This window comes from Lissotriton vulgaris, chromosome 8 (assembly GCF_964263255.1).
Source record: "Lissotriton vulgaris chromosome 8, aLisVul1.2, whole genome shotgun sequence".
Classification (NCBI taxonomy): domain Eukaryota; kingdom Metazoa; phylum Chordata; class Amphibia; order Caudata; family Salamandridae; genus Lissotriton; species Lissotriton vulgaris.
In genome coordinates, this window is record NC_141696.1 from 534,567,783 (window position 1) to 534,591,362 (window position 23,580).

Below are 23,580 nucleotides of genomic sequence, written 5' to 3' on the forward strand. Positions count from 1 at the left end.
CACGCTGGTATCTGGAGTACCAGGAGGATCTTCCTTCGACGACTCCAGATGACAAAGGGTTCTTGGAAACTAGCCAGAGACAGAGCGTTATCCAGTGTGACCAGTGAAGCCGTTCAGTGCCAATTGCTGAGTTGTCCTGCGTACGGGTGAGACAAGCAGGGTCTCCTCCCCTCTTTGAAATTAGTCAATCGGATTGTTTGTTGGGCCATATCTATCTTTTGCTACAATTTCTGTCTCTGTTTCTGTCATCTGAGGGCGTGCTGATGGTACACTTCTACGCCAGCGTTCTGGTCTCCTGTGTCTGCAGGAACCCTCACTTTGGTGCATCTGGATTGCTGCTTTTGCTGCGCGTGCGGTCCCGTCAAATGAAGTATTGTTCTTGGGGCACGACGGAGGTTTAGCATGCGACTGGAGTTCCGGGTGGTCGCATCCTATGCCCCGGTAGCTAACCTTGTCATAGGCATGCCCTACACCCCAGCCGCCTTTACGGGAATCTGTGGAGAGACGCTCCGCCTGTCAAGTCTCCTCAGGGTCACTCCGTGCGCTCTCCGCAAAGCTCCTGTCTACGCTGTGATTAACCTGGTGGCTGTCTGCGCACTCCATATTGATCGTAAATCTGCAAGTAAGACTGTCAAATTCGTTTTGTGATCTGTTTTTTATATTGGGCTGTCTTCCGGTAGCCTTTGTCGGCGAAGAGCATAATCGGCAAACTTACCGCTGCACTGTCTATTTTCACCTTTATCCTCAAGTTATAATTCAATAATCAGACTTTTCAGTACTGCAAGTCTCTTCCTCATTGACTATGTGCTGCCAGTATTGAGTACTTTATTGGGGACATATACACACTTCGTGCCAAGAATTTCTTTCCAACTTGCATGTACTTGCGTGGAATTTGGTGATACGCACACCGTCCCTGGTGCCATCATTAACCCTACCTATACTACAGTCACCTCCGTGTTTCAATTCCTCCTGTGTGTGTCACTGCGCTCTTCACGGTGATACACACACCAGTTGACTGCAGTTCTAGCGATTACTCTTCTGCGCACTGTTCCTGTTCCTATGTTCCTATGGTGACATACTCACAATTCGTCCTCAAGGAAGGTCTCCTGGCTGTGTGCCCTTCATATATCAGTATCACCTTGGATTTTTGCACCCTCAGAGCACCTGTGTGTTGTCTACTTTTGCTTTGTGGGTACACTTCTGCTGTTAGATAGCCCAGGGCAGGTGTTTCATGATGGTCCAATATTAATTCTATTTTATTTTTATTCTACTTTAGGTTTTGTGCACGCTCAGTACACTCTGTGCATTGTCAATTGTTGTGTCAATTTTATGCTCCTACAGTAATTTAGTACATATTGGGTAAACCTGTGGTTATTGTGCACTCACTCCTGCACGCAGTTTCGACGGGGGTTAATGTTGCATTTGCTTTTCTGATGTGGTGGGTTTCTAGTACATCATAGTGCTGTTTTGTTCAGGTGAGAAGTGCTCCCTATCGATATTTAGAAGAGAACCCTCCCTTCATTCCAATTGTATTTTGAGAGGCTCTGTACTACATTTTCCTTCCCCATGGCTGCGTCATCCATGACTCAACAGCCTTCCTTTTTAAACTAAATTGGGGATCCAGAAATCCATTGGAAAAATTGGATTAATTATTTGATTCCTACCTTATTGCCATTGGGGGGGGGGGGCATTTTCTGCTGTCCGTAAACAACATGTCTTACTCCACAACCTAGGTGTTCAGGGGAGGAAAATTGATGATACCCTTCCCGATCCCGAATTAGAGGATGATGAGGTTGATTCAGATGTTTTTAAAATTACTCTGTTGAAATTAGAAACTCACTTTGGGGACAAAGTGAACGTAGTTCTAGAATGGCATAAGTTTTTTTCACGTGTTCAGGGCAAACACGAGTCAGTCACTAATTATATAGCCGCACTCCGCGGTCTAACTCGGTTGTGTGAATTTGGTGAGTTGAATGACTCCCTTCTCAGGGATCAGTTGGTGAGATGTACTCATAACCCACGTATAAAAGAGAAACTTCTATCTAAAAATCCCTCTTTAAGAGAAGCCATTAGCATAGCTCTATACATTGAACACACTGCGAAGTGTATATTGGAAATGAAACCACCAAAGGAACCAGTCGGTGGTGTAAACAAAATCAAAGGCACTGTTGAGGATAACCGTGACACTAAAGTTCTCAAGATTAGGTCCAAGGAATTTAAAAGTGAAAAACCTGTTAGTGTCACGGAAGGGTTGAAATGTTTCAGGTGTGGTAGCAGCAATCACCTTGCGAATAGTGTCCATTGTACCGCCCGTAACTCTACTTGCATCAAGTGCAATAAAAAGGGCCAATTCGCTAGAGTGTGCAAGGAAGGGGAGATTAATCAAGTAAAAGTAGTATACAGCGAAGAAGAACAGTCTCCTAAGTACGTATTTTAAAGGAAATGTATGGGAGAACCTTCTTTTAAATTTTTCCCACACAACAGTAGGGGTAATGCTCTAATTATTAATCTAGAAAATAATTATCTGAATTTAGGGGATGAACTTGTTCTTGTTCTTCTTTTATATTTATACATGTGTGCATTCATCGTAGGTGCATCTACACTTGTGTCACTAGTAGTATGGTGATTCTCTTTTATTGGTTTATATAGTTCATAGGATTTTTCCACCTCTATATGTACCTGCATTTGTGCCACCTTATTCCATGAGATTTCGTGTAGATTATGGAATTCCTTCTGGTTGCTTCCCCGTCCTCATTTCCCATGTATAGTGTAACTTCCACGGTTAGCTTTATGACTGCAATACTAGTTACATAGGTCCTCTATCCTTCACATGTATTATGGCTGGAAACGTTTCCCATTTAGTTGCCATATCACTATTGCCTTAAAGTTTATATTACAATTGCTTATGCCTCTATTTCGCATGTATTGTGTAATATTCACTGTTAGTGCATATTTTGTTTCTCAAGTTATATGTCCTCGTTCCTCCGCATTCTGTGACCAAGGACGTCTTATTCTTTCTTTCTTTCCTTTTCCTTCTTTCTTCTTCTTTGCAGTTTCCTCTCCCTCTTTTCTTTTTCTTCTTCTTTTTTTCTCTTCTCTTGTTTTCCCTTCGGTTTCCTTTCCCTAGCTTTCCCTTTGTTGGCGATGGGAGATGTGTTGTAATTTCTCCTTCTTTTCACTTCTCCCCCTTTGTACGTTCCGACACCCCTCTCTCCCCACCCTGTTGGTATGTTCTAGGAGAGCTTGCCATGGAATGTTGGCATCCCTCTGGTAGTCTTGGAGAGTGGGTGACATAATAAAGATTCCTCTTACCTTCTTCTGCCTCAGAGTGATAATCTTTTGAACATTGTCTAATTCAATAACCCAATCTAAACTGACCTTGCCTAGAACCACTTTACCTTTAACCTTTTTCCAGTGGCTGAAAACCATATGTTTTGTTTTGCTGTTATTTATTTCAATGCCATAGTCCTTGCAAAAGGTAATAAACTTACCAAAGAGGGTACTTAAGCCTCTTGTAGTTTTAGAAAGGAGAAGTGTGTCATCTGCAAAAAACAGACTCAGGACTTTAGTCCCAGCCATTTTGGGGGAGCCATTTTCACTGTCCAAAAAGTAAGTAATAAACCTATTAATGAATATTAAAAAAAGTGTTAGTGCAGGGAAGAATCCCTGGTGGACGACTTGCCGAATTAGTAAGTTTCCAGTGCTCACCCCTCCTGGGCCCCACCTGACTGTAACAAAATTTCCTTTGTACAATTGCTGGATCAATTTCAATAGGCCACTGGGTACCCCAACTTTCCCAAGTACTTCCCAAAGTACAGCCCTGGGGACGAGATCAGACTTAGCCTGTAGATCAACGAAAGCCACAAAAATAGGACCCCTTATCAATGTCAATGATCTTCCATTTTATAGTAAGGTCAACTGTGCTTATTGGGTTCGAAACCTGCTGGAAGTGTGATAACACATTGTCAAGCTGTAGTCAATCCCATAACCTGGTCAGGAGGTGTTTGTTATATGTCTTTTGTATATTATCGATAAGACTTGTAGAGCGATAAGGTCCCTGATTGTTTAGAACACTTTTTGTAGATAGGGATTATTTCAGACGCTTCCCATCAATTGGGTGCGGGGGCACCTAATACTATTGCATTAGATAAGCAAGTGATATAGGGGCCCCAGATCAAAGGTTCGTACTTAAATCGGTCCGAAGGGATTCGATCAAGAGCTGGGGATTGCTCCACTTTCTGCGCATAAAGCACGTAAAGTGTCCCTTCTAACGTAAAGACTGGTGAGTTGCCTTCTACATCTGGTATAATCGAGGGAGACCCGGGTATTGGGATATTCTCCTCTGACATTGGCTCGGCATAGAGAGTTGAAAAGTGCTTTACCCACTTCCCTACAGAAACATGGCCTTCTGGGTTATGTGGGCTCTGCTTGCATTGTGTGTAACAAGGTGCCAGAATAATCTGGAGCCCTTAACCTTTCCTGCTTCTAGCAAATCCTCCCAGACCTTAGCTTCCAACTGTTCCTTACTAGCCTTGGCTACCTTTTTTTGTGGATTTATATATCGCAAACTCAACTTGAAGGTGTTTGAGCGCTTTACATGAGCACAGTTACGTTACACAAGGACACATTAATTTTTGGTAGGTATGGGGAGATTAAGTGATTTGCCCAGATTCACAGGATGCTGAACCGACGACGAGGGTTAACGTAGTTCCCCAGCTTCAAAGTCGCCAGCTCTGGCAATAAGGCCACATCCTCTCCCCTTGGTGTAAATCCATCTAGCAGAGGTAATAACAGAGCTTATATTGCTTTTTGGGGCTTTCATCAAGTCAGGTAGGCATCTCTACAATGATGGTTAAACCACTTGTGGGTTTTCGGGAGCACTTTACATGGTTTGAGCTCCTTGAAAAAAAATTATTTTAGAGCTAGACACAGTTCTTCACGTACTGCTGTTATTTGAGAAGACATAGGATCTAAGTATTTGAGTATTGTCATAGCTGCACTGACTTACCCATAGATCTCTCTCTGGGTACTCCCTGAATTATATATGTCCGCCCACTTGACATTGTGTCTATTATTAGTCAAGGCTGTCGAGTTGGATTTTCTTAAATCAGGGAAGGACGAGTCCTTAATTGCAGACTCCTTCAGTTTTGAGTGTTAGTGGCAAATGTTCGCTATCATAGTGATCAATAATCTCTATGTCTGCCATCTTGTGACAAATCCTGAAATTTAGCAATATATAATCTATATTGCAACTATAGACCCTCGCTTAAAGGTTGATGTGGCTCAGTAATCTGGAGCAGCCATTAAACACGCTCTAAAAAGGATAGATATCACTAAAATCTACAATCTGTAGGGCTGCTGACCTCAACCTGGTGTTTTTTCCTAGAGCCGGAGACACTGGGAATTCCTCAATAATCATCTTCAGCTTGGGTTAGTTCAGACATTGGTAAATATGGTTCAAAAGAGGTGTTGACGTCACCTACAATGAATACATGCTGTGTTCCTTTCCTGCACAAAAACAATTCTGTCTGCAATGCAGACACCCTTAGCTCATGGCAGGACCATGCCTTCTTTTGCTCTAGGCTACCAAAAGTGTGCCAGTCCATGGAAAGGAGAGGAATGAGCCATATGATGTTAAATATGGCACATTTTTGCCTTCACACAGAGCAGCAAGGTGGTTTGCTGCGCTGTGTGAAATATTGATTACTCTGCTCCTCAGAGTTCACTTGGTTAAAATAGTTTTCTACAAATATAAACCACATTGCAAGGAGGGCTTTGAAAGTCTATGTCTATCACTTTCCACAGATAATAGTGCAATATGAGTCCAAAGAAGTAGAACTTGACTCTCAAAGGGGAGTTTTATTAAAGTATAAATGTATTAGTGTGAAGTGGTTCAGCAACCAAAGCTGCTACTCTGCATTGCTTTAGCAGTAGAGTGCTGTACAGAGCTCTAATTATTTATTACGGTGTGCTGCTGCTCTCTTCCCCTGGCCAGGAACTGTCAAAGAAAAACTCTTACATTAAAAGATACTGTCAACCCCATCTGCTGCCAAAAAACTAATGTAACGTGAGTAAATGAGGAAAACAAAACCAATTGACAAGATATTCGTCACAGCCTTCCCAACGTCGAGCTACTGTGACTCAAGACAATTTGTCAAGTATTAAACACATCTGTTGTTGAAGACACACCCCAATCTGACAGGTCAGAAAAGCAGTTTCCTATCGTGTATAGGGCATTTATATCTGGAAATTAGTTAATTTAAAGCATGTGTATGATTGAAGTATTAAAAAAAAACTATTGGGCTAATTGATATGCGCATCTGAGACAAGCCCTGACCGTGACACAAGCTGGAATGTGAGAGGAACCATTTTTGAAGCAGCTAAGGTGTGACTGACTAAAAGAGAAGCTATCTGCATCTAGGATCCCCACTTTACCGTTCGTGGGTAGAGAGATCTTTTCCATGTGCTGCCATCCTCACACTGATGACGTGTTAGAACCACCGTCTGTACTTGCGGAGCAGCAGCACACTCTTTGTTCTCGTAGAGTACTTGGCGTCCTTCAACCTCTGACCTCTTGAAGAATTTAACGCGTCATTACTGTCGTGGGAGAGGGGCCGCTGGAGCGCGTGCTGTAAGCGCTGAGGCCGCAATAAACACTGAGACCACCTGTGCTTTGTTACTGCGTAGTTCCCACTGATTGCCTTGGGACACGCCCCCTTTATTTGTAGCTGGCGCAGGACGACACGTGCCAGCGCTAGCGTAACTTCTCTGATGCGGGTAAACTGCACAGCTAACTCGCGTCGTAGATCGGAACACACTACATTCCTTCTAACCTTTATTAAACATGCGTAGCCTAGTTAGCCAATATCATCCAGGCAGAGACCTACGCTCTAGTCAGGCTTTTATGGCAACAGTCCCCAGAATTAAAAGGACTAGAGCAGGCGGAAGAATGTTCACCTTCAACGCCTCAAAAATCTGGAACTCCCTTCCCCTTCACCTGAGATCAAATCCTAACCTTGCCTCCTTCCGCAAGCAACTTAAAACACATCAGTTCAAATCCCCGTAATCATTTCAGCCCCCTTCCCCTCCTCCCAGTTCTGCCAGTCTCACTACACCCCCTTCTGGTTCCTTAGCGCTTGGACGCCCCAGGGCAGCAACCGCGCTGTATAAATTCATTTTCATTCATTCATTTCATTCACAAACAATGATCAAATAGATCTATTACCAGTCACTGGTATTCCAGTCCCAATTCGTCACACCATGAAGTCGGCCAGCCAGGAGGATGGAGCGGAGTTTCTTCACAGGGCATACCTGGAGTGCTCTCCCCGTGATGATGGCAGAGATGGGGTCACCCCTTGCGAGGCTTGGCTCACCTGGGATCTTGAAGAACACCTCAGAGGACTCGCAACTGGAGTTCCCAGCAGGGAAGGTGCGCCCTGGTCTGACCGGGTCTCGTCTCCCGTGGTGGTTGACTCATGACCACCATCTGGGACCTCCTCCTCTGCCTGTTGACGTGGGCTGGTGTCCATGTTTTCTGATTCTGGCAGGTCCGGAGTCCCGGCATCCACCTTTTTGAAGAACGAGACGTTGCGGGTGACCTCCTCCGTTCCTCTTCTGGCAATTATCATGGTGCCAGTCCTGCGGACAACTGTCCAAGGCCTTTGTTCGAATGGAAGCCAGAACTTGCTTCCTGGGTACCTGTCCTTGACGTAGACTTTGTCTCCCACTTGAATGACAGACATCCGGGCCCATCGGCTGGCACTGGCCTGGTCATTGGAGCTGGTCCTGTTGGCTAGGGTCCTTCCCGCGTCGATCGGAGACGGGGTCCAGCTCGGGTGATGTGGTATGGTGTCCCGCACTACTCGGCCCATGCTTGCTGGTCCCCGAGCTGCCTCAGTTTTGAGATGGGGCATCAGACGGTATTCCCTCAGGAAGCTGTATATGGCCCTCTCGAGCGGTGATCCATCTACATGCGCAATGCGTATCACTTTGTTGAGAGTACGCATGAACCTCTCTACTTCCCCATTTGCCTGAGGCCAGCGCGGGGTCACTTTCCGGTGTTTGATCCCCTAGGCCTTGAGATAGTCCACAAACTCCTGTCCCTGGAAGGGTGGACCATTGTCTGTCTTCACCACTTCGAATATTCCATGGGTAGCGATGGTCTTCTCAATCTTAGTGATGACCTCCGTGGCTGTCTGACTTCCCACGATATCGACCTCAGGGTATTTTGTGTAATCAGCGATGATTACTAGAGCATAGCGTCCACCTGGGAGGTGTCCAAAGTCTACACTCACTCGCTCCCAGGGTCGTTGAGGGTTCTCTTCCGTGATGACTGGGTGAGGGCGATCTGGTTGGCCCGCTGCCTGGCACCATGCACATGCCCTGACGGTTTGTTCAACCAGTGGGCCCATTCCTGGGAACCACACCTTGGCTCTCAGTTGGCTCTTGGTTTTTATCATGCCTACTGCCTGTTGAGCCAGACTTGATGGTATCACTAGTTGCGGGCCTCGGAGCAGATACCCTCTGCTATCGACCGAAAGTTCATCTTTGACTCGCACAATGGATTCCAGAACAGTCTTAGCTTGTGGCGTCCTTCAGATCATGGTGGATTGAATGGGGTGCCAGCCATTTGATTGGACTGCGCTTACAGCCAGTTGCAGGCATTCATCACTCTGGGTAGCTTCTACAATGGTCTCGAGACTCATGGGCAGTGGTCGGGATCTTTCTGATACAAAACGAACATATTCTTCAGTGTCTTCGGCATCCTCCTCTTCTGCTTTGGTGGCCTCCCTGGGGTGCCTCGAGAGGTAGTCCGTTGGATTGGACGAACCCGGTTTGTACTCCACACGGTAATGGTATCCCTGCAGTTGATGTATCCACTTTTCAATCCTCTGCAGAGGTTTGGACGCTGATCCTTGAAACAGGGGAATCAGGGGCTTGTGGTCTGTGGATACTGTTAATGGATGGCCATACACATAGATGTGGAAATGCCGACAGGCCCAGTGGATGGCGATCGCTTCTCGTTCAATTTGCGAGTATCTCTGTTCTGTGTCCGTCAGGGACTGACTTGCATACGCTATTGGGGCCCACTCTCCGTTCCCTTGTAATTGAGTGAGTACCGCTCCAAGCCCATGTGGGCTGGCGTCTACAGCGACGTTGGTAGATCGGGCCGGGTCGAAGTAGGACAGTGTCGTGTCTGCTGACAGAGCTGACTTAGTGTCTTTAAAGGCTTGCTCCTCCTCGGGCCCCCCTGACATGTGGTAGAGGCTTTGGTCAGTTCCCGGAGGGGTTTCGTGAGATTTGACAAGTCTGGGACAAAACATCCGCAAAAGTTCACTATTCCCAGGAAGCTCCTTATTTCTGAGGTGTTAGTTGGTGCCGGAGTTTCTTGTACATCTCGTGCCTTGTCAGGGTCTGGGGCCACTCCTTGTTCCGAGAATGTGTAGCCAAAGAGGCTGATCTTGTTCTTTAGGAACTGGCACTTTTTTCGATGTAGAGTCAGTCCGGATTCTTTGATCCTCTGGAGAACCCCATGAAGTCTCCGATGGTGGTCCTCGATCGATGACGCATAGATGAGTAGGTAGTCACTTACGTTTAAGATTCCCGGGAGCCTGCTGAGGACTTCGCGAATGGTGTTTGTAAACACCTCTACAGCGCTCGAGATCCCGAAATTGAGGCGTCGGTGTCTCCTGAGACCGACGTGCATAGAGAAGGTGGTGATGTATCGGGAGTCCGGGTGTAGTGGTAGTTGGTGATAGCCGGACCGGAGGTCCATCTTCGAGAACCACTTTGCGCCGTTCAGTTCTCCCAGTATGTCATTAATGGTGGGGTTAGGTGGCATTCCCTCTTCACCGCAGTGTTTGGGAGGCGCATGTCCACACAGATGCGGACCTGTCCCAGTTGTTTCGGCTTCCGTGCCACTACGATCGGGGACACCCATGGTGTGGGCCCACTGACCTTTTCGATAATACCTTGCCTCTCCAGCGCCTCTAGCTCTTCTTCCACCTTCTGTCTCAGGTGGAACGCAATGCGCCTGTGCCTCAGTGCCACCGGTTGGACTGACGGGTCGATATAGAGGGAGACCGCTTTTCCTTTTAGGCATCCAATACCTTTGAAGACGTCTGCGAACTTCACCATGATGGCCTCTAGTTCTTACTCTCGCACTGCCATGGCAAACGATATTAGCTTTAGTTCTTCTGCTGATTGACCGCATACCACTTCTTTCTTTGGTCACGTATACCATGGTGGGGGTCTTGAGGTCCTTGTTTTGCAGTTCAGTTTTGAAACATCCCAGGAGTGGGATGGGTGTCTTCTGGCCTTATGCAAATACTCTGATCCTGGCCTCACGTAATAGCGGGCGTGGACTTAGTTGATTATATACATTGGCAGACATCAGTTCGATCGATGACCCGTGTCAATGGTGGCTCTCACCTCCTGGTGGTGGATCTTAATTCTGCATCTTGGGAGTCGTCGTCTCTTCTTTCGTGGCTGATCAACTGCGAATACGTAGTGAACCGGGTAGTCTCCCGTGTAATCATCCATGTCCTTGCTGTCTCGCTCTTCAGCTACCGCCAGCGGTGCCTCCTTCCTTGATTTTGCCGACCGGCATACCGCAGCGAAGGGGTTCATCCACCGCATGCACTGCACTTTTTCCCTCTCGCTGGGCAGTCTTGCATGCGATGGGGCGCGCCTCCGCAGTAGCCACACTCCCTCTTCCTGTCTTGCTGTCGTCTCCCGGCGTTTTGGCGCACTTTGGGCTTCACCACATTCGCCATTTCCACTACGTTGACTTGTTACGTCTTGATGGGTTGGTGGAGGGCCGCTTCCATATGGGACGCTCGGGCTTGCGACAACTCTTTTGACCGCCCCAGGGTGAGGATGTCCGCCAGGGGCTTACCATCCTCCTGAAGAATGTTCACTCTCAGTTTGGACGAATAGCATCCTTGTATTATCTGACCTCGGATGTCTTCCTGTTCATCTCGGAATCCGCACGTGCTGGCCAGCTCTTTCAATTGCCCGTGGAACGCATCTAGTGATTCTTCCGCTTCTTGCCTGGCCTGACGAAAAATGAATCTTTCGTAGTCCCTGTTCGCCATCGGCTCGAAGTGCGCATTTAGGGCATTGAGGAGCGTGACATACGTCTTGGGCGTGGCTTCTACCAGGGTTTTGTAGATGCTGTGGATATTTTTGCCTCTAAAGTGAAGGAGCAGGGCCCTGCTCCTTTCCTGGGCTATGCCAGCCCCTTCAAAGTAGATCTGGAGGCAGCCAGTCCAGTCTTTCCATCGCGGGGGAAGGGATGAGGGTGCTCCATCCACCACAAACGACTCAATGGCTGGAATACGTGCCATCTTGGCGCAGACGCGGTCACACCTTGCGGCACGTGCACTGCTTTCCTCCGAGGAACACCAGCAGCCACCCGGCCGAGGGTGATGATGATGCGGTCAGCGTCCTCGCCTGTGGCTAGTAGATCTAGGCCTCACCGATGTTTCCTCCTCCGCCCAGATGCTGGGGCACACTCAAGTGAGTTCTCCACCGCGTGTGCAGGGGCCTCTGCCTCAGCAAAGCACATTCAGGAGCAGCAGGGCCTGTCTTGACTGCCACAGCCTCGCCTGAGGGCACACAGCAGGCCAGGAACACTTAGGCTGCTCACCGTGGACCCAGGGGTCAGGATCAAAGGCCCACTGATTGACCTTAATCAGTCACTGAAGGTGCCAAATGCTCAGCACTACATGGGGTCGTTTCTGCCCCTCGTCGCCAGTGTTGTGGGGGAGGGGTCGCTGGAGCGTGTGCTGTAAGCGCTGCAGCCGCAATAAACACTTGGGACACCTGTGCTCTGTTACTGCGTAGTCCCCACTGATTGCCTTGGGACACGCCCCCTTTATTTATAGCTGGCGCATGACGACACGCGCCAGCGCTAGCGTGACTTCTCCGACGCGGGTAGACTGCACCGCTACCTCGCGTCGGAGATCGGAAAACACTACAATTACGTAACGCCGAGCATCCATTTTGTGACTTTGCTCCCTTGGCATTCTTCGTTCCCTGGTGACGCATGTTGTGGAACAGCTGGAGACTACATGAAGCAAAAGTTAATTTCATCACTTCACCTAAATTACTTCTCAAAATTACTTTCCACTCTCTCTCCCAGTGAAAAATAAAACGGTAAGTGGAGTGTGAACATTTTTTGTTTTTTCTTCAATCCGTAGATGTTAGATGAGAAGTAGAAGGAATGAGCGCTGTTTTGTGATATCATCTGGCATCCATGAGAATAAAGAAAACATTTTATGCACCTTCTATCGAAGGACAAACAAGGTGTTTTGTCTTAGGCAGGGACTGTGGGAAATTTAAGACAACAGTGCCATCTTGTGGGATATTATGGTATGTTAGTGGTGACCACGTTTATCTCATGCTTGCAGCAAGTTATAAAATGTGAATGACAGATATTCACCAGTAAAGAATATATATCTTGCAGCTCAACTAATTCGTCTGGGTGATATTTATCAGCATATATTACAGCACAGCCTTGTCAACGTTAAAAAAAAAAGGTCAATTCAATTTTGTGATTGTGGCACAGAGAAGTTTTAAGGAGAGTTCAGGTCCATACCAGGAATTAGAATGTCACAATGTAGCTCTCCATGTGAACGCTAGAACAAAACTCAGGCAGTACCAATGAAGTGTAAGCAAGATTTGAATATTTAAAAAAAAAAAAAAACTTCCTGCCGCATTCCTTGGAGTGTATGCTTGTACAGACTTAAGTGCTTACAGTTATTAAGCATCAATGGGGTTTATGAAACAGTTTTAGATGTAAAACCTTTTGCAGCGCATAAATACTCCAATACTTAGTGACTGCCAGTTCAAACCAAGGAAAGTGCACTACCGTGGAAAAGAATTCAATATTAGGGCAGATGATCCAGAACCACGACGAAACAAAGATTGTCCCAAGGTTCAAGAACCGGTGTTCGACAGAACCAGAAGGTACAGTGATAAAAGAACCAGGAGGTGATAAATGCCCCAGAAACAGAAGGAGATAAAGGTCTCCAGAATCAGAACCGCAAGTGTACAAAGGAAGTCCAAGGACCGGAAGGGGGAAAAGACCCAAGAATGAGAACCGGGTGACGACAAAGCACGTCCCAGGACCGGATGGAGACAAAGGCCCCAGAATGAGAAACGGGAGACGACAAAGGACGTCCCAGGACCAGATGGGGACAGAGGCCCCAGAATTAGTACCGGGAGTGGACAAAGAACGTCCCAGGACCATAAAGGGACAAAGGCCCCAGAATCAGTACCGGGAGTGGACAAAGGATGTGCCAGGACCGGGAGAGTTCACAACCGAGATTTGTGATGGACAAGAATTCCAGTATCACCACGGAAAGTTGTGACAAGGTGGTTCTCTGAACCGGGATAAATGTTCCGCGATTTGAACCGGGCTTTATAGCCCAAAGTACTGAGAAAGTTTGTCCACAAAAGAAATAAAAAAATGTAAAGGTAACTTTGAGGCCCGAACCACAACTAGAGGCCCAGAACCCGAGAAAGGAACCAAAACCGAGACACCTGGTCCAGAAATTCAACTTGGACTGTAAGAGAACTGGCTCCAACCTTTTCTTCGGGAACATCCTTCCAGAACTTTTTGAGTGTTGGAGGCACTTGTTGAACTGTTCTATCTTCAACAATGTGCGGGAAGCCGCAGCGGATAAAGACTGATCGGAGAAAGTAAACTGTCTCTTCCCGTTTTTGCTGGCCTCAATGACGGATTGTAGAGAGCAGACCGGCTCTTCATGTTTTGTCAATCGAAGGGTGGTCATCCTGATCTTCATCATCATTCTCATCTTGATCCTGTTCCTCTGCCTTCGTGATCTGGAAGTGAATGAGATGGCCGACCTCTTGTGTGTTATATGTTTTCTTCTTCTTGTTGTCCATGCTTTAACTCTTACTATGTGTTTGAGTCTTTCATTTTTGTGTTTATCTGTAAAGGGAGAAGATATGTTGTATATTTATAATTTCTTCAATATGGCTACTTGGTGTCATTAGTCCTTTCTTTGTGTTCTATCTTCCCAACCTCCCATAGTACCTAAGAGTGTTCTATCTTGTATGTGAAGGTTCCAGCCTTGGCAGTTGATGGTCTGGTCAGCTGTGAGGTTTACTGCTCTGCTGTATTACCTTAATAAATCTATCCTAATAACTTAAAGACATGTCCTGCTGCCCACCTAATCAACTTACAACAGAACTCTTTAAGGCTGCCAGGGTGCAAATGGGTGTGCACAGTGACTAGCATCGCTGTAGTACTGGAAGGATAACCTTCTGTACAAAAAACGATTTTGAGGCATTTTTTTAAATTTCACACATTGGACATGTGCTGTAGAATGCACAACACATGCAATGAGTGAAATGTTAGGCAAAATTAAAACATGTTATAGAATTTGCGTCTGCCTAAAGGAGATGTGTTGCAAATTGACAATCTGTATAGATCTGACTGTGAATGAAACACCATGGGTGGTAGAGTTAGAATATCAAACTACCACCCATGGAATGCAACCTGGGCAACAAGTAGTACGAAATCCTATTTGTGCTACTTTATGGGAAGATTTTCAGTGCAAGAAATTATTTGTACTGATAAGTAAATACTTTATAAACACTTTACACCATTATGTTCCACTTTGTGTGACATTCTTCTGCCATTCACTGGATTTTGCAGGCTGCATGCTTAATGAAGGTGTGACTTTGAGTAATGTCCAGCATGTTTTTCTTTAAGCATACTGGGAAATCTTTCATGAGATTCATCCATAAATTGGTATATGAGAGAAAATAGTCTGCCTTAGGCTGTTTTTAATATCTGCACAAAACCAATGATCAAAGAGAGCTAACAAAACAAACCTGTTCTATGTTCAATACCAGCATTTTCAAGCAAATTTAACAACTTTGATATGAAAAATATTGTTTTAATGCCTCCAGACATTGTGTATTGATAGTACAAACTAGCCACAGCAATGGGAAACATCTAACAGTGTGCCTCACATAGTAGATCACATAAGAGTGTTTGACCTACTTTATAAATGATGGCAAACTGCTGACAATATTTGAATATACTATTTAAATCTATTTATATTTGCCCTGTTTGATTTTCTTTTGGCACTATTTGATTTCTTGGAGTCTTTATGCATTTTAGATAGTACATAATGTACTAGAATAACATAGAAAACAACAGATTTGTTAACAGTTACACTCTCCAACTTTGTTTTTAAATGGTTTGGTTTCATATTAACTATCAAACTAATCAAAGTGTAGAAACAGTGCAGCCTACTACTAAGTACCTTCTTCCACCTATTTATCTGTATATTTACTATGTATATCATTTCGTACAACTTTAAATGCTTCTCTTTTACACATCTTCACACTGAATGTTGTTTTTGTTAATTGTAGTCACATTGTTTAAATCTCTAAAAATGGAGTCAGATAAAATATCATAGCTTTCAATTTAATTATATTAAGTCTCTGTGAGAAATTAAATGAAAGTGGTTCCGAAGTCTCGAAGTCTCGAATCTTAATTTCTGATCACCATGTCGTGGTGTCTGAAGAGACTGCAGAAAAGCATTTTCTTTTCCGAAGTCAGGAGCTGCCCAGTGTCACAGAGCGCAGCTGCTGCTGCGACCGCTCACGCTGACGCCATCTTACCTCCCGAGATGTGGAATGTACTATGCCCCAGTGATGAGTATTTAGCACATTTGGTAATTTTACCCTTTTCTGGACTTTCAAATAAAAAAATGTATAACATTTGGAATCGGTATTTAACAAACTGAATTCCACAGATGTAAACATTTTTAATGGCCTTTACCCTCTAATACATTCTAGGGGTTCTGACATGCCAGACTTTATCAGAAAAAACTGCAGGAGTGAGATAATTGTCGCGCAACTCGTAAAAGTTTTTTGGGTTAAACCTGAAAAGATGTATTTCTATACATACCCTGCTCATCATATGTAGTAAAACAAAAGACAGCCCTCTTGCAATCACTTGATAGTTGTAGTTTCTTATTTAGATACATTAAAAACTAGAACAGTTGTTTATAATTCCTTTTTTGGGATTATTAGCTGTTGCCCAATAAAGAAACCAGTCTTTCTCGAATTTCTCAACTTCTATCCCACCTACACTTCCGCCACAGCTGATTTTTCTGCCTGTCATGTTATAAATTAGGTCTTTGCAAAAAAACAAAAAAACAAATGAAAATGAAAAATATCAAACAAAATGCATTCCTCCATATGCTCTATATGGAGGAATGCATTTTGTTTGATCTTTTTCTAGGCTGTGTTTCATCACCTGCAAAAAAAAATGGGTCAAAACAATATCTGCAGTGCAAAATCACAATTTTGTTTAGTATTTCCTTACATTTTTGTTTAGACTATTTTATTAAATTCTATTTATTTTATTTATTTTTATTTATTTAAGCTTGTACCGCGCACAGCTACCCACAATGGGTTTCCCGGCGCCAGGGATAGACTGTAGAAGAAAAGAGAATGTCACCTTGACTTAAGGCCTCTGCCGACTATTGGTCACGCTTAGTAAAGAGCAGGGTCTTCAAAGCCTTACGGAAGCGGAGTAAGTTGGTCTCAGATTTTAATGCCAATGGGAGGGAGTTCCAGTATTTAGGACCAAGAGTGGAAAAGGAGCGGCCTCCCATTTTTGCCAGCTTCCATCTTGGTACTGTGAAATTGCCAATGTCCGATGACCTTAATGAGCGCAGGGGTCTATAGGGTTTTACCAGCCCCTGAACATATACTGGGGCGCTACCCTGCTTAGCCTTGAACATATAGCAGAGTGCCTTGAATTTAACGCGTTCTGGGATGCTCAACCAATGGAGGTCACGCAAAGCGGCAGTGGCTGAGGTGCGTCTGGGGACATTCTTTAGCAGGCGCGCGGCCGCATTTTGCACCACCTGCAGCACATGTATAGTAGCTTTATCTGCGCCCAAATAGAGAATGTTGCCATAGTCCAGGCGTGATGTTACAAGTGCCTGGACTACAGTTCTGCGAGAGGAGAGGGGGAGCATCCACAAAATCTACAGCATTGTCTAAGTTTAAACCAAACTTCACCCTAGTTTGTTGAAAAGTTCTACTTCACAATAATAACGTAAAGAAAATGCTAAACTACAGATGCCATATGTTATTATTCCCATTTACAAATATACATTTTCAATTTGTATGTTCCACAGTCAACAAAAAAAAGATTTTCCAGGTTTCCCGAAACACATTCAGGACACCAGGGAGTTGGGAGTACCCAAATTAGTGGTCTGCACACCACACTGTTTTCCCACTGACTTTAACCAAGAGGTTGAAATAAAGTACTACTTTAGACAAAAAATGGTTTATGGCTGTGGTTCTCGACATTACTGAAAGTTGGAGTGAATGCTGTTAAACGTGCAATCGTTGTTCGGATTTCGCACAGTTATACATAGTTCCAAGTGGCTGCTGCATGGAATATGCAATGCAGAGCAAAGGCTCGCTTGAAAGACGACAAGCAAAACAATCATCAATACAATCACCACTACATCAAAAATAAGCATTTAACACCAGCATGAAAACCAACCAAGGAACACAGCTCGGCCAGAAAGATGGAAGATATCTTTAATTGTTTTAAAAAAAAATTGAGGGGTTAGTAAAGATTTTGCTTTCCCCAAGTGGTCAGATAAAGGATAAAAGAATGTCAGCTTATGAAATACGTACCATTACTACTCGGTTGCATTGAATATTCATTATTTACCAGCAGCGTGGCGGAGTTTGTGGAGTTACCATTACTGTTTGACTGTAGGGAATTGTTTGAGCTGCTTGACACTCCTTGGTTGATTGCCTGCTTCTTTAAGAAATTAGTAGCAGTTTTGCTCCAGTCTACATGCAGGGAAAAATGAGGAAAATTATATTGCATGTTCAGATCTGATCTCACAGTATAACTATTGCAAACACTCAAAAAAAAGTTTCATGGATACTATGTAATAACCTTATGAAATTAGTAACCAAAAATCGTATTTTCTGAACCTAGACAGCTAATTTTTTCCACCTAATCCACTTTAAATTTAATGAAGCAGTTCTTGCATATCACACTAGATATTAGTAATACTGTTAAATGAATGTTCAATGAAGGAGACTACTCTAAGATATATACACCCTGGGTTTATCCTCCTCAAGGCAGGTGTTTCATTACCAATCACCCAGCTCTATTTGTAGATTAAACTAGAAATGCATCAACATTCTTATTCAATTTTAGTTTTTCTTTCCAACTAACTATAGATTCTTATATTCCAATAGTCTGCAGATATGTGAATATCTATTTCAGGTTTAACGAGAAAGGAAGGAAGACAAGCAAGAAATAGAAATGACATGCTCATTCTAAACTGCCCCCTCTCAGTCCACTGGATAAAAGTTATTTTACTGATTGAAAAGTCTTGTAGATAAAAAAGGAAACCATCACAGAAGCATTTGCCTATTTTCCTCACACCTGGTGCTAAAGCTATAAAGTCTGATGTAGGATTTGAAGCCTCCCTTAATCAAATCCTGGACTAAACCAAGAAGGTGAATACCCTTATTGGGAGACACGTACTGTTTGGATATGTGGATATGTGGTGTGGTGTGGTGTGGTGTGGTGTGTGTGTGTGTGTGTGTGTGTGTGTGTAACCAATGCATTTTCAGGGTAGGAGTGCTGCCTAAATAATGCAAAAAACAAGTATGCAACCCTGGGTATTTAAAAAGGTTTAAGTGAAGAGCTGTGCTTTTCTATGGAACACTCAACAACACCAACGCTCTAAATCTGCTCATCTCAAATTTCTGTTTTTCTAGCAGATGTTTTAAGCATTGAATTAGCACAGTGGCATCCACGCTGAGCTAGATAAGTGACAAAGCCTTGTTCCAGCAGCAAAGTTTTTAAGCACATGATTAGCTGGTGATATGGATGCAGGGCTGCAAAATGACAAAAACTGTTTACTGTGGTTATGTGGAGCTATTTACAACCCGAAATTGCCGCCAAAGAGTCAAAAATAGACACCTTTTAATAGAAAATGTTGTGAGTTTAGACTATAAAGTTAGGAAGGAGAAAATCAAATGATAGGGGAACTCGCATCAGCACGCGTGTGCTTCTGGTTTGAATATGTCCACATTGACATCCTACTCTTGTCATAGGCCCCACCTCTTGAGTGGCATCCCATGCTTATGAAAAATAATGTATGATATAGGTGTGCCACCTATCCACTGGATTTAGCATACCCATATGTCCAGGAAAAGAGCAAGATCTAGGGTGGCTGTGGCACTCAATCAAAGATTTCAGGTCGATCACTATCATCCATGCAGTGTGGGTGGGATGGTAGGTGGCAGATAATAGGAAGGCACCACTTCAAAGGTAAAAGGATATTCTGTCAAGATGGGACTCCAAATTATCCGACTTCCCACACGCTCCCTGGTCACTTGGTATCGTAGCGCTATTGTGCTCATTGCTGCCATTAACCAGTTTGTGCATTGCCCTCATTGCCTGTATTATCATTTGTGGCTGACTGGTATCGTAGCGCTATATTACATTGCCCTCATTGCTTGTATTATTGTTTGTGGCTGACTGATATCGTAGCGCTATATTGCATTGCTCGCACTGCTTTTGTAATCATTTGTGCCTGATTGTGCCAGTGCCTCTGCCCATATCTTAGCGACATCCCAGACTGTGCCCCAATCTCGTCCTGTTTCACTTTTGTTTTTGCTGCCATTTTGTTGTTGTGCCGCCTAGCCAGTCTCTCCACCCCGCTCCCGCCTCCCAGCTGCTCCTCCCTCGATCCGCCCCCCTCCACTCTCCACTTATGACAGATGCATTTGCGTGCGGCGGACGCGCCCTATGCGCGCCGAGGGCGCGCCAAAGGTAAGCCCGTCTACGCCCGTCCGCACCCAGCCCGCACCCAGTACCAGACCCCCTGGTCCCCGAACAATCCACTCCACCCGCATAACGTACGACGCCGCAACCCTCTCTGCACTCAACACAGGACGTCTCCCAGACTGCTACCAAGCCGCCCCAGGACACACCCATGGACCCTTCACCTGCCACTCCTGCAAGTTAGACTGCATCAGGACCCACACCAAATCCACAAACGCCAAACAGAACTCCAACACTAACCACCTGAAGTGCACCCTGCTCAACACCTGCTCGGTCCACAAACACGCCACTGAACTATGGAACTTACTAGACACCACAACGCCGGAAGTCGCCTTTCTCACAGAAACCTGGATGAACGCCTCATCAGCACCCGACATCGTCATAGCCATCCCGGCCGGCTACAAGATCATCCGAAAGGACCGCATCAACCAAACAGGAGGAGGGATCGCCATCGTCCATAAAAACACCATCCGCATCTCGACCAGTTCCGACGACAACCTTGCAACCGCCGAACACCTTCACTTCCAGATTCACACCGACCCTAAGATCACACTCAGAGGCACCCTCATCTACAGACCCCCACGACCCCGCACACAACTCAGCGAAGACATCGCAGACTTCATCAGCCCACACGCCCTCCCCTCCGAGGACTACATTCTACTAGGAGACCTCAACTTCCACCTGGAAAAGAACAACGACAGCAACACCACCACCCTTCTGGACAACCTCCCCAATCTCGGACTCAAACAACTGGTAAACACCCCCACCCACTACGCTGGACACACGCTCGACCCAATCTTCTCCTCCAGCAAGTACATCTCCTTCAATCACACCACAGGACTCCATTGGACGGACCACAGCTGCGTTCACTTCAACTACAAAAAAACCACAACCCACCACCACCCACAACCAATCCCCCGCAGAAACTGGAACAAAATTACCACCGACCAGCTCTTCACATCGCTTTACCAAAACCCTCCCGCCAAATCATTGGACCCAAATCAAGCAGCGATCAACCTCACACAATGGATCACTCACAGCGCAGATGAATTAGCACCCTTGAAAAACCATCTAACCAAGCTAGGTAGCAAAAGAGCACCCTGGTTCAATGACGACCTTAAGAAATCCAAAAAGATCTGCCGCACCCTCGAGAAAGCCTGGCGAAAAAACCCAACCACTGACAACATGACCACCTTCAAGAACACCACCCGCAAACACCACCAGCTGATCCGATCCACCAAGAAATCAGCATTTAAGGATCGACTCGACAACAACGCCCACAACAGCAAGGAACTATTCAACATCGTCAAAGAATTTACCAACCCCACCGCCGACACCAACGACATCACTCCCTCTCAAGACCTCTGCGACTCTCTAGCCTCGTTCTTCCACAACAAAATTGCTGACATACATAACAGCTTTGGGGACCAGTCCACCCCCCTCACCTCCGAACCAAAGCCCCCTTCCGACATCCTTTGCGCCTGGAACCCAATCAGCACTGAAGACACCATACCCTTGATGAACTCCATCCACTCCGGATCGCCAACCGACCCATGTCCCCACCACATCTTCAACAAAGCAGACTTCATCATCGCACCCCATCTCCGAGATGTCATCAACTGCTCCCTCAACACTGCTACCTTCCCGGAAAGCTGGAAACATGCCGAACTCAGCGCTCTTCTGAAGAAACCCACAGCAGACCCCACCGAACTTAAGAACTACCGCCCCATTTCGCTCCTCCCATTCCCTGCCAAAGTCATTGAGAAAACCGTCAACAGTCAGCTCGTCGCCTTCCTCGAATCTAACGGCTCCCTCGACCCATCACAGTCCGGCTTCCGAGCCAAACACAGCACCGAGACCGCCCTCATTGCAGCCACAGACGACATTCGAACACTACTTGACAACGGAGAAACAGCTGCCCTCATCCTACTGGACCTCTCCGCAGCCTTCGACACAGTCTGCCATAGCACCCTGATACAACGCCTCAGCAACGTCGGGATACAAGGAATAGCACTGGACTGGATCATCTCGTTCCTCGCAGGAAGAACCCAGAAAGTCCGCCTCCCCCCTTTCAGATCGGAGGCCACTGAAGTCATCTGCGGCGTACCACAAGGATCTTCACTCAGTCCCACCCTCTTCAACGTATACATGAGTCCCCTCGCATCCATCGCGCTCCAACACAACCTCAACATCATCTCCTACGCAGATGACACCCAGCTGATCCTCTCCCTCACCAAAGACCCAAACACCGCCAAAACCAACCTACACGAAGGGATGCAAGAAGTAGCCGAGTGGATGAAGAACAGCCGTTTAAAACTGAATTCAGAAAAAACGGAAATCCTCATCTTAGGATCATCCCCCTCCGCTTGGGACGACTCATGGTGGCCACCGGCCCTGGGCATCGCACCCAAACCAACGGACCACGCACGTAACCTGGGCTTCATCCTGGACTCCTCCCTCTCGATGACCAGACAAGTCAACGTCATCTCATCATCATGCTTTAACATCCTACGTATGCTCAACAAAATCTTCCGCTGGATCCCCACCGAAACTAGAAAGACGGTCACCCAAGCACTTGTCACAAGCCAACTGGACAACGGAAACACCCTTTACACCGGAACAACAGCCAAATTACAGAAAAAACTCCAACGCACTCAGAACGCCTCAGCCAGACTTATCCTAGACATCCCCCGCCAAGCTCACATTATCCGGTCACCTGAGAGACCTCCACTGGCTCCCCATCAACAAGAGAATAACGTTCCGTCTACTCACCCACGCACACAAAGCCCTCTACGACCTAGGACCCAAATACCTCAACACGCGCCTGACCTTCTACACCCCCACCCGCCAACTACGATCGTCCAATCAAGCCCTCGCCGCGATTCCACGCATCCAAAGATCCACCATGGGAGGACGATCCTTCTACTTAGCGGCCAAGACCTGGAACTCTCTCCCCACCCACCTCCGCCTTACACAGAACCACCTCTCCTTCAGAAAACAACTCAAAACTTGGATATTTAATAAGTAATGTTACCCCCCGCCTCCCTCAAGCGCCTTGAGACCCTCTGGGTGAGTAGTGCGCTATACAAATTCTAACTTGACTTGACTTGAATGTGACAGAATTTTAGCGACAAGCCATCTTTTGTCTTTCACCCAGCTCTTTCGTCTTGCATTTACTGTTCCCGTGCAGGTAATTGAATAGAGCAAAACTGAAAATGTTGGGGGTGGTTTACTGAACAGTAGTTTTTAAACGTCAGATTCGTAAAAACTCCTGGCTTGGAAGTCAGATATTTATAAAAACCTCATCTGTTCCTGTGATTTGCATACACGTCTAGCTTTCATTAAATTATCACAGAATTCCTGGTGCACTTCTAGATATTTGCGACAGTTGCAGATTGCCATAAATACTTACATGCATAGCCAATTATACATACAGAAATCTGCATCTGTACATTTCCAGGCATGGATATATCACTCTTGTACATTGTAACTGTAATTATAAAGTGGAGATACTTTCTCTACGCCAAGGGCTTATTTGGTGTATCGCTCTAAAGCCCACATTGAAAACACACTTAATTTTTATAACGACAAAAGTATATTTGTGACTCTTTACAGGGAGGGAAACAGCCTGCCAAACGTTGGTGACTCCCCAGAAACCATGTATGCGGGTGTTCCCCAACTCTTCAGAAAAA

General features: G+C 45.7%; 1 protein-coding gene across 4 annotated transcripts in view; it reads right to left on the reverse strand.

Moving 5' to 3' along the window:
• Positions 1–23,580, reverse strand: part of ADGRG2 (adhesion G protein-coupled receptor G2) — a 988,790-nt gene that overhangs the window by 22,396 nt on the left and 942,814 nt on the right. For all 4 annotated transcript variants that reach the window (XM_086934346.1, XM_086934348.1, XM_086934347.1 and 1 more), the window contains one exon: positions 17,710–17,871. In XM_086934346.1, coding sequence (XP_086790472.1) covers positions 17,710–17,871 — 162 coding nt within the window. The remainder of the gene's footprint in view (positions 1–17,709; positions 17,872–23,580) is intronic.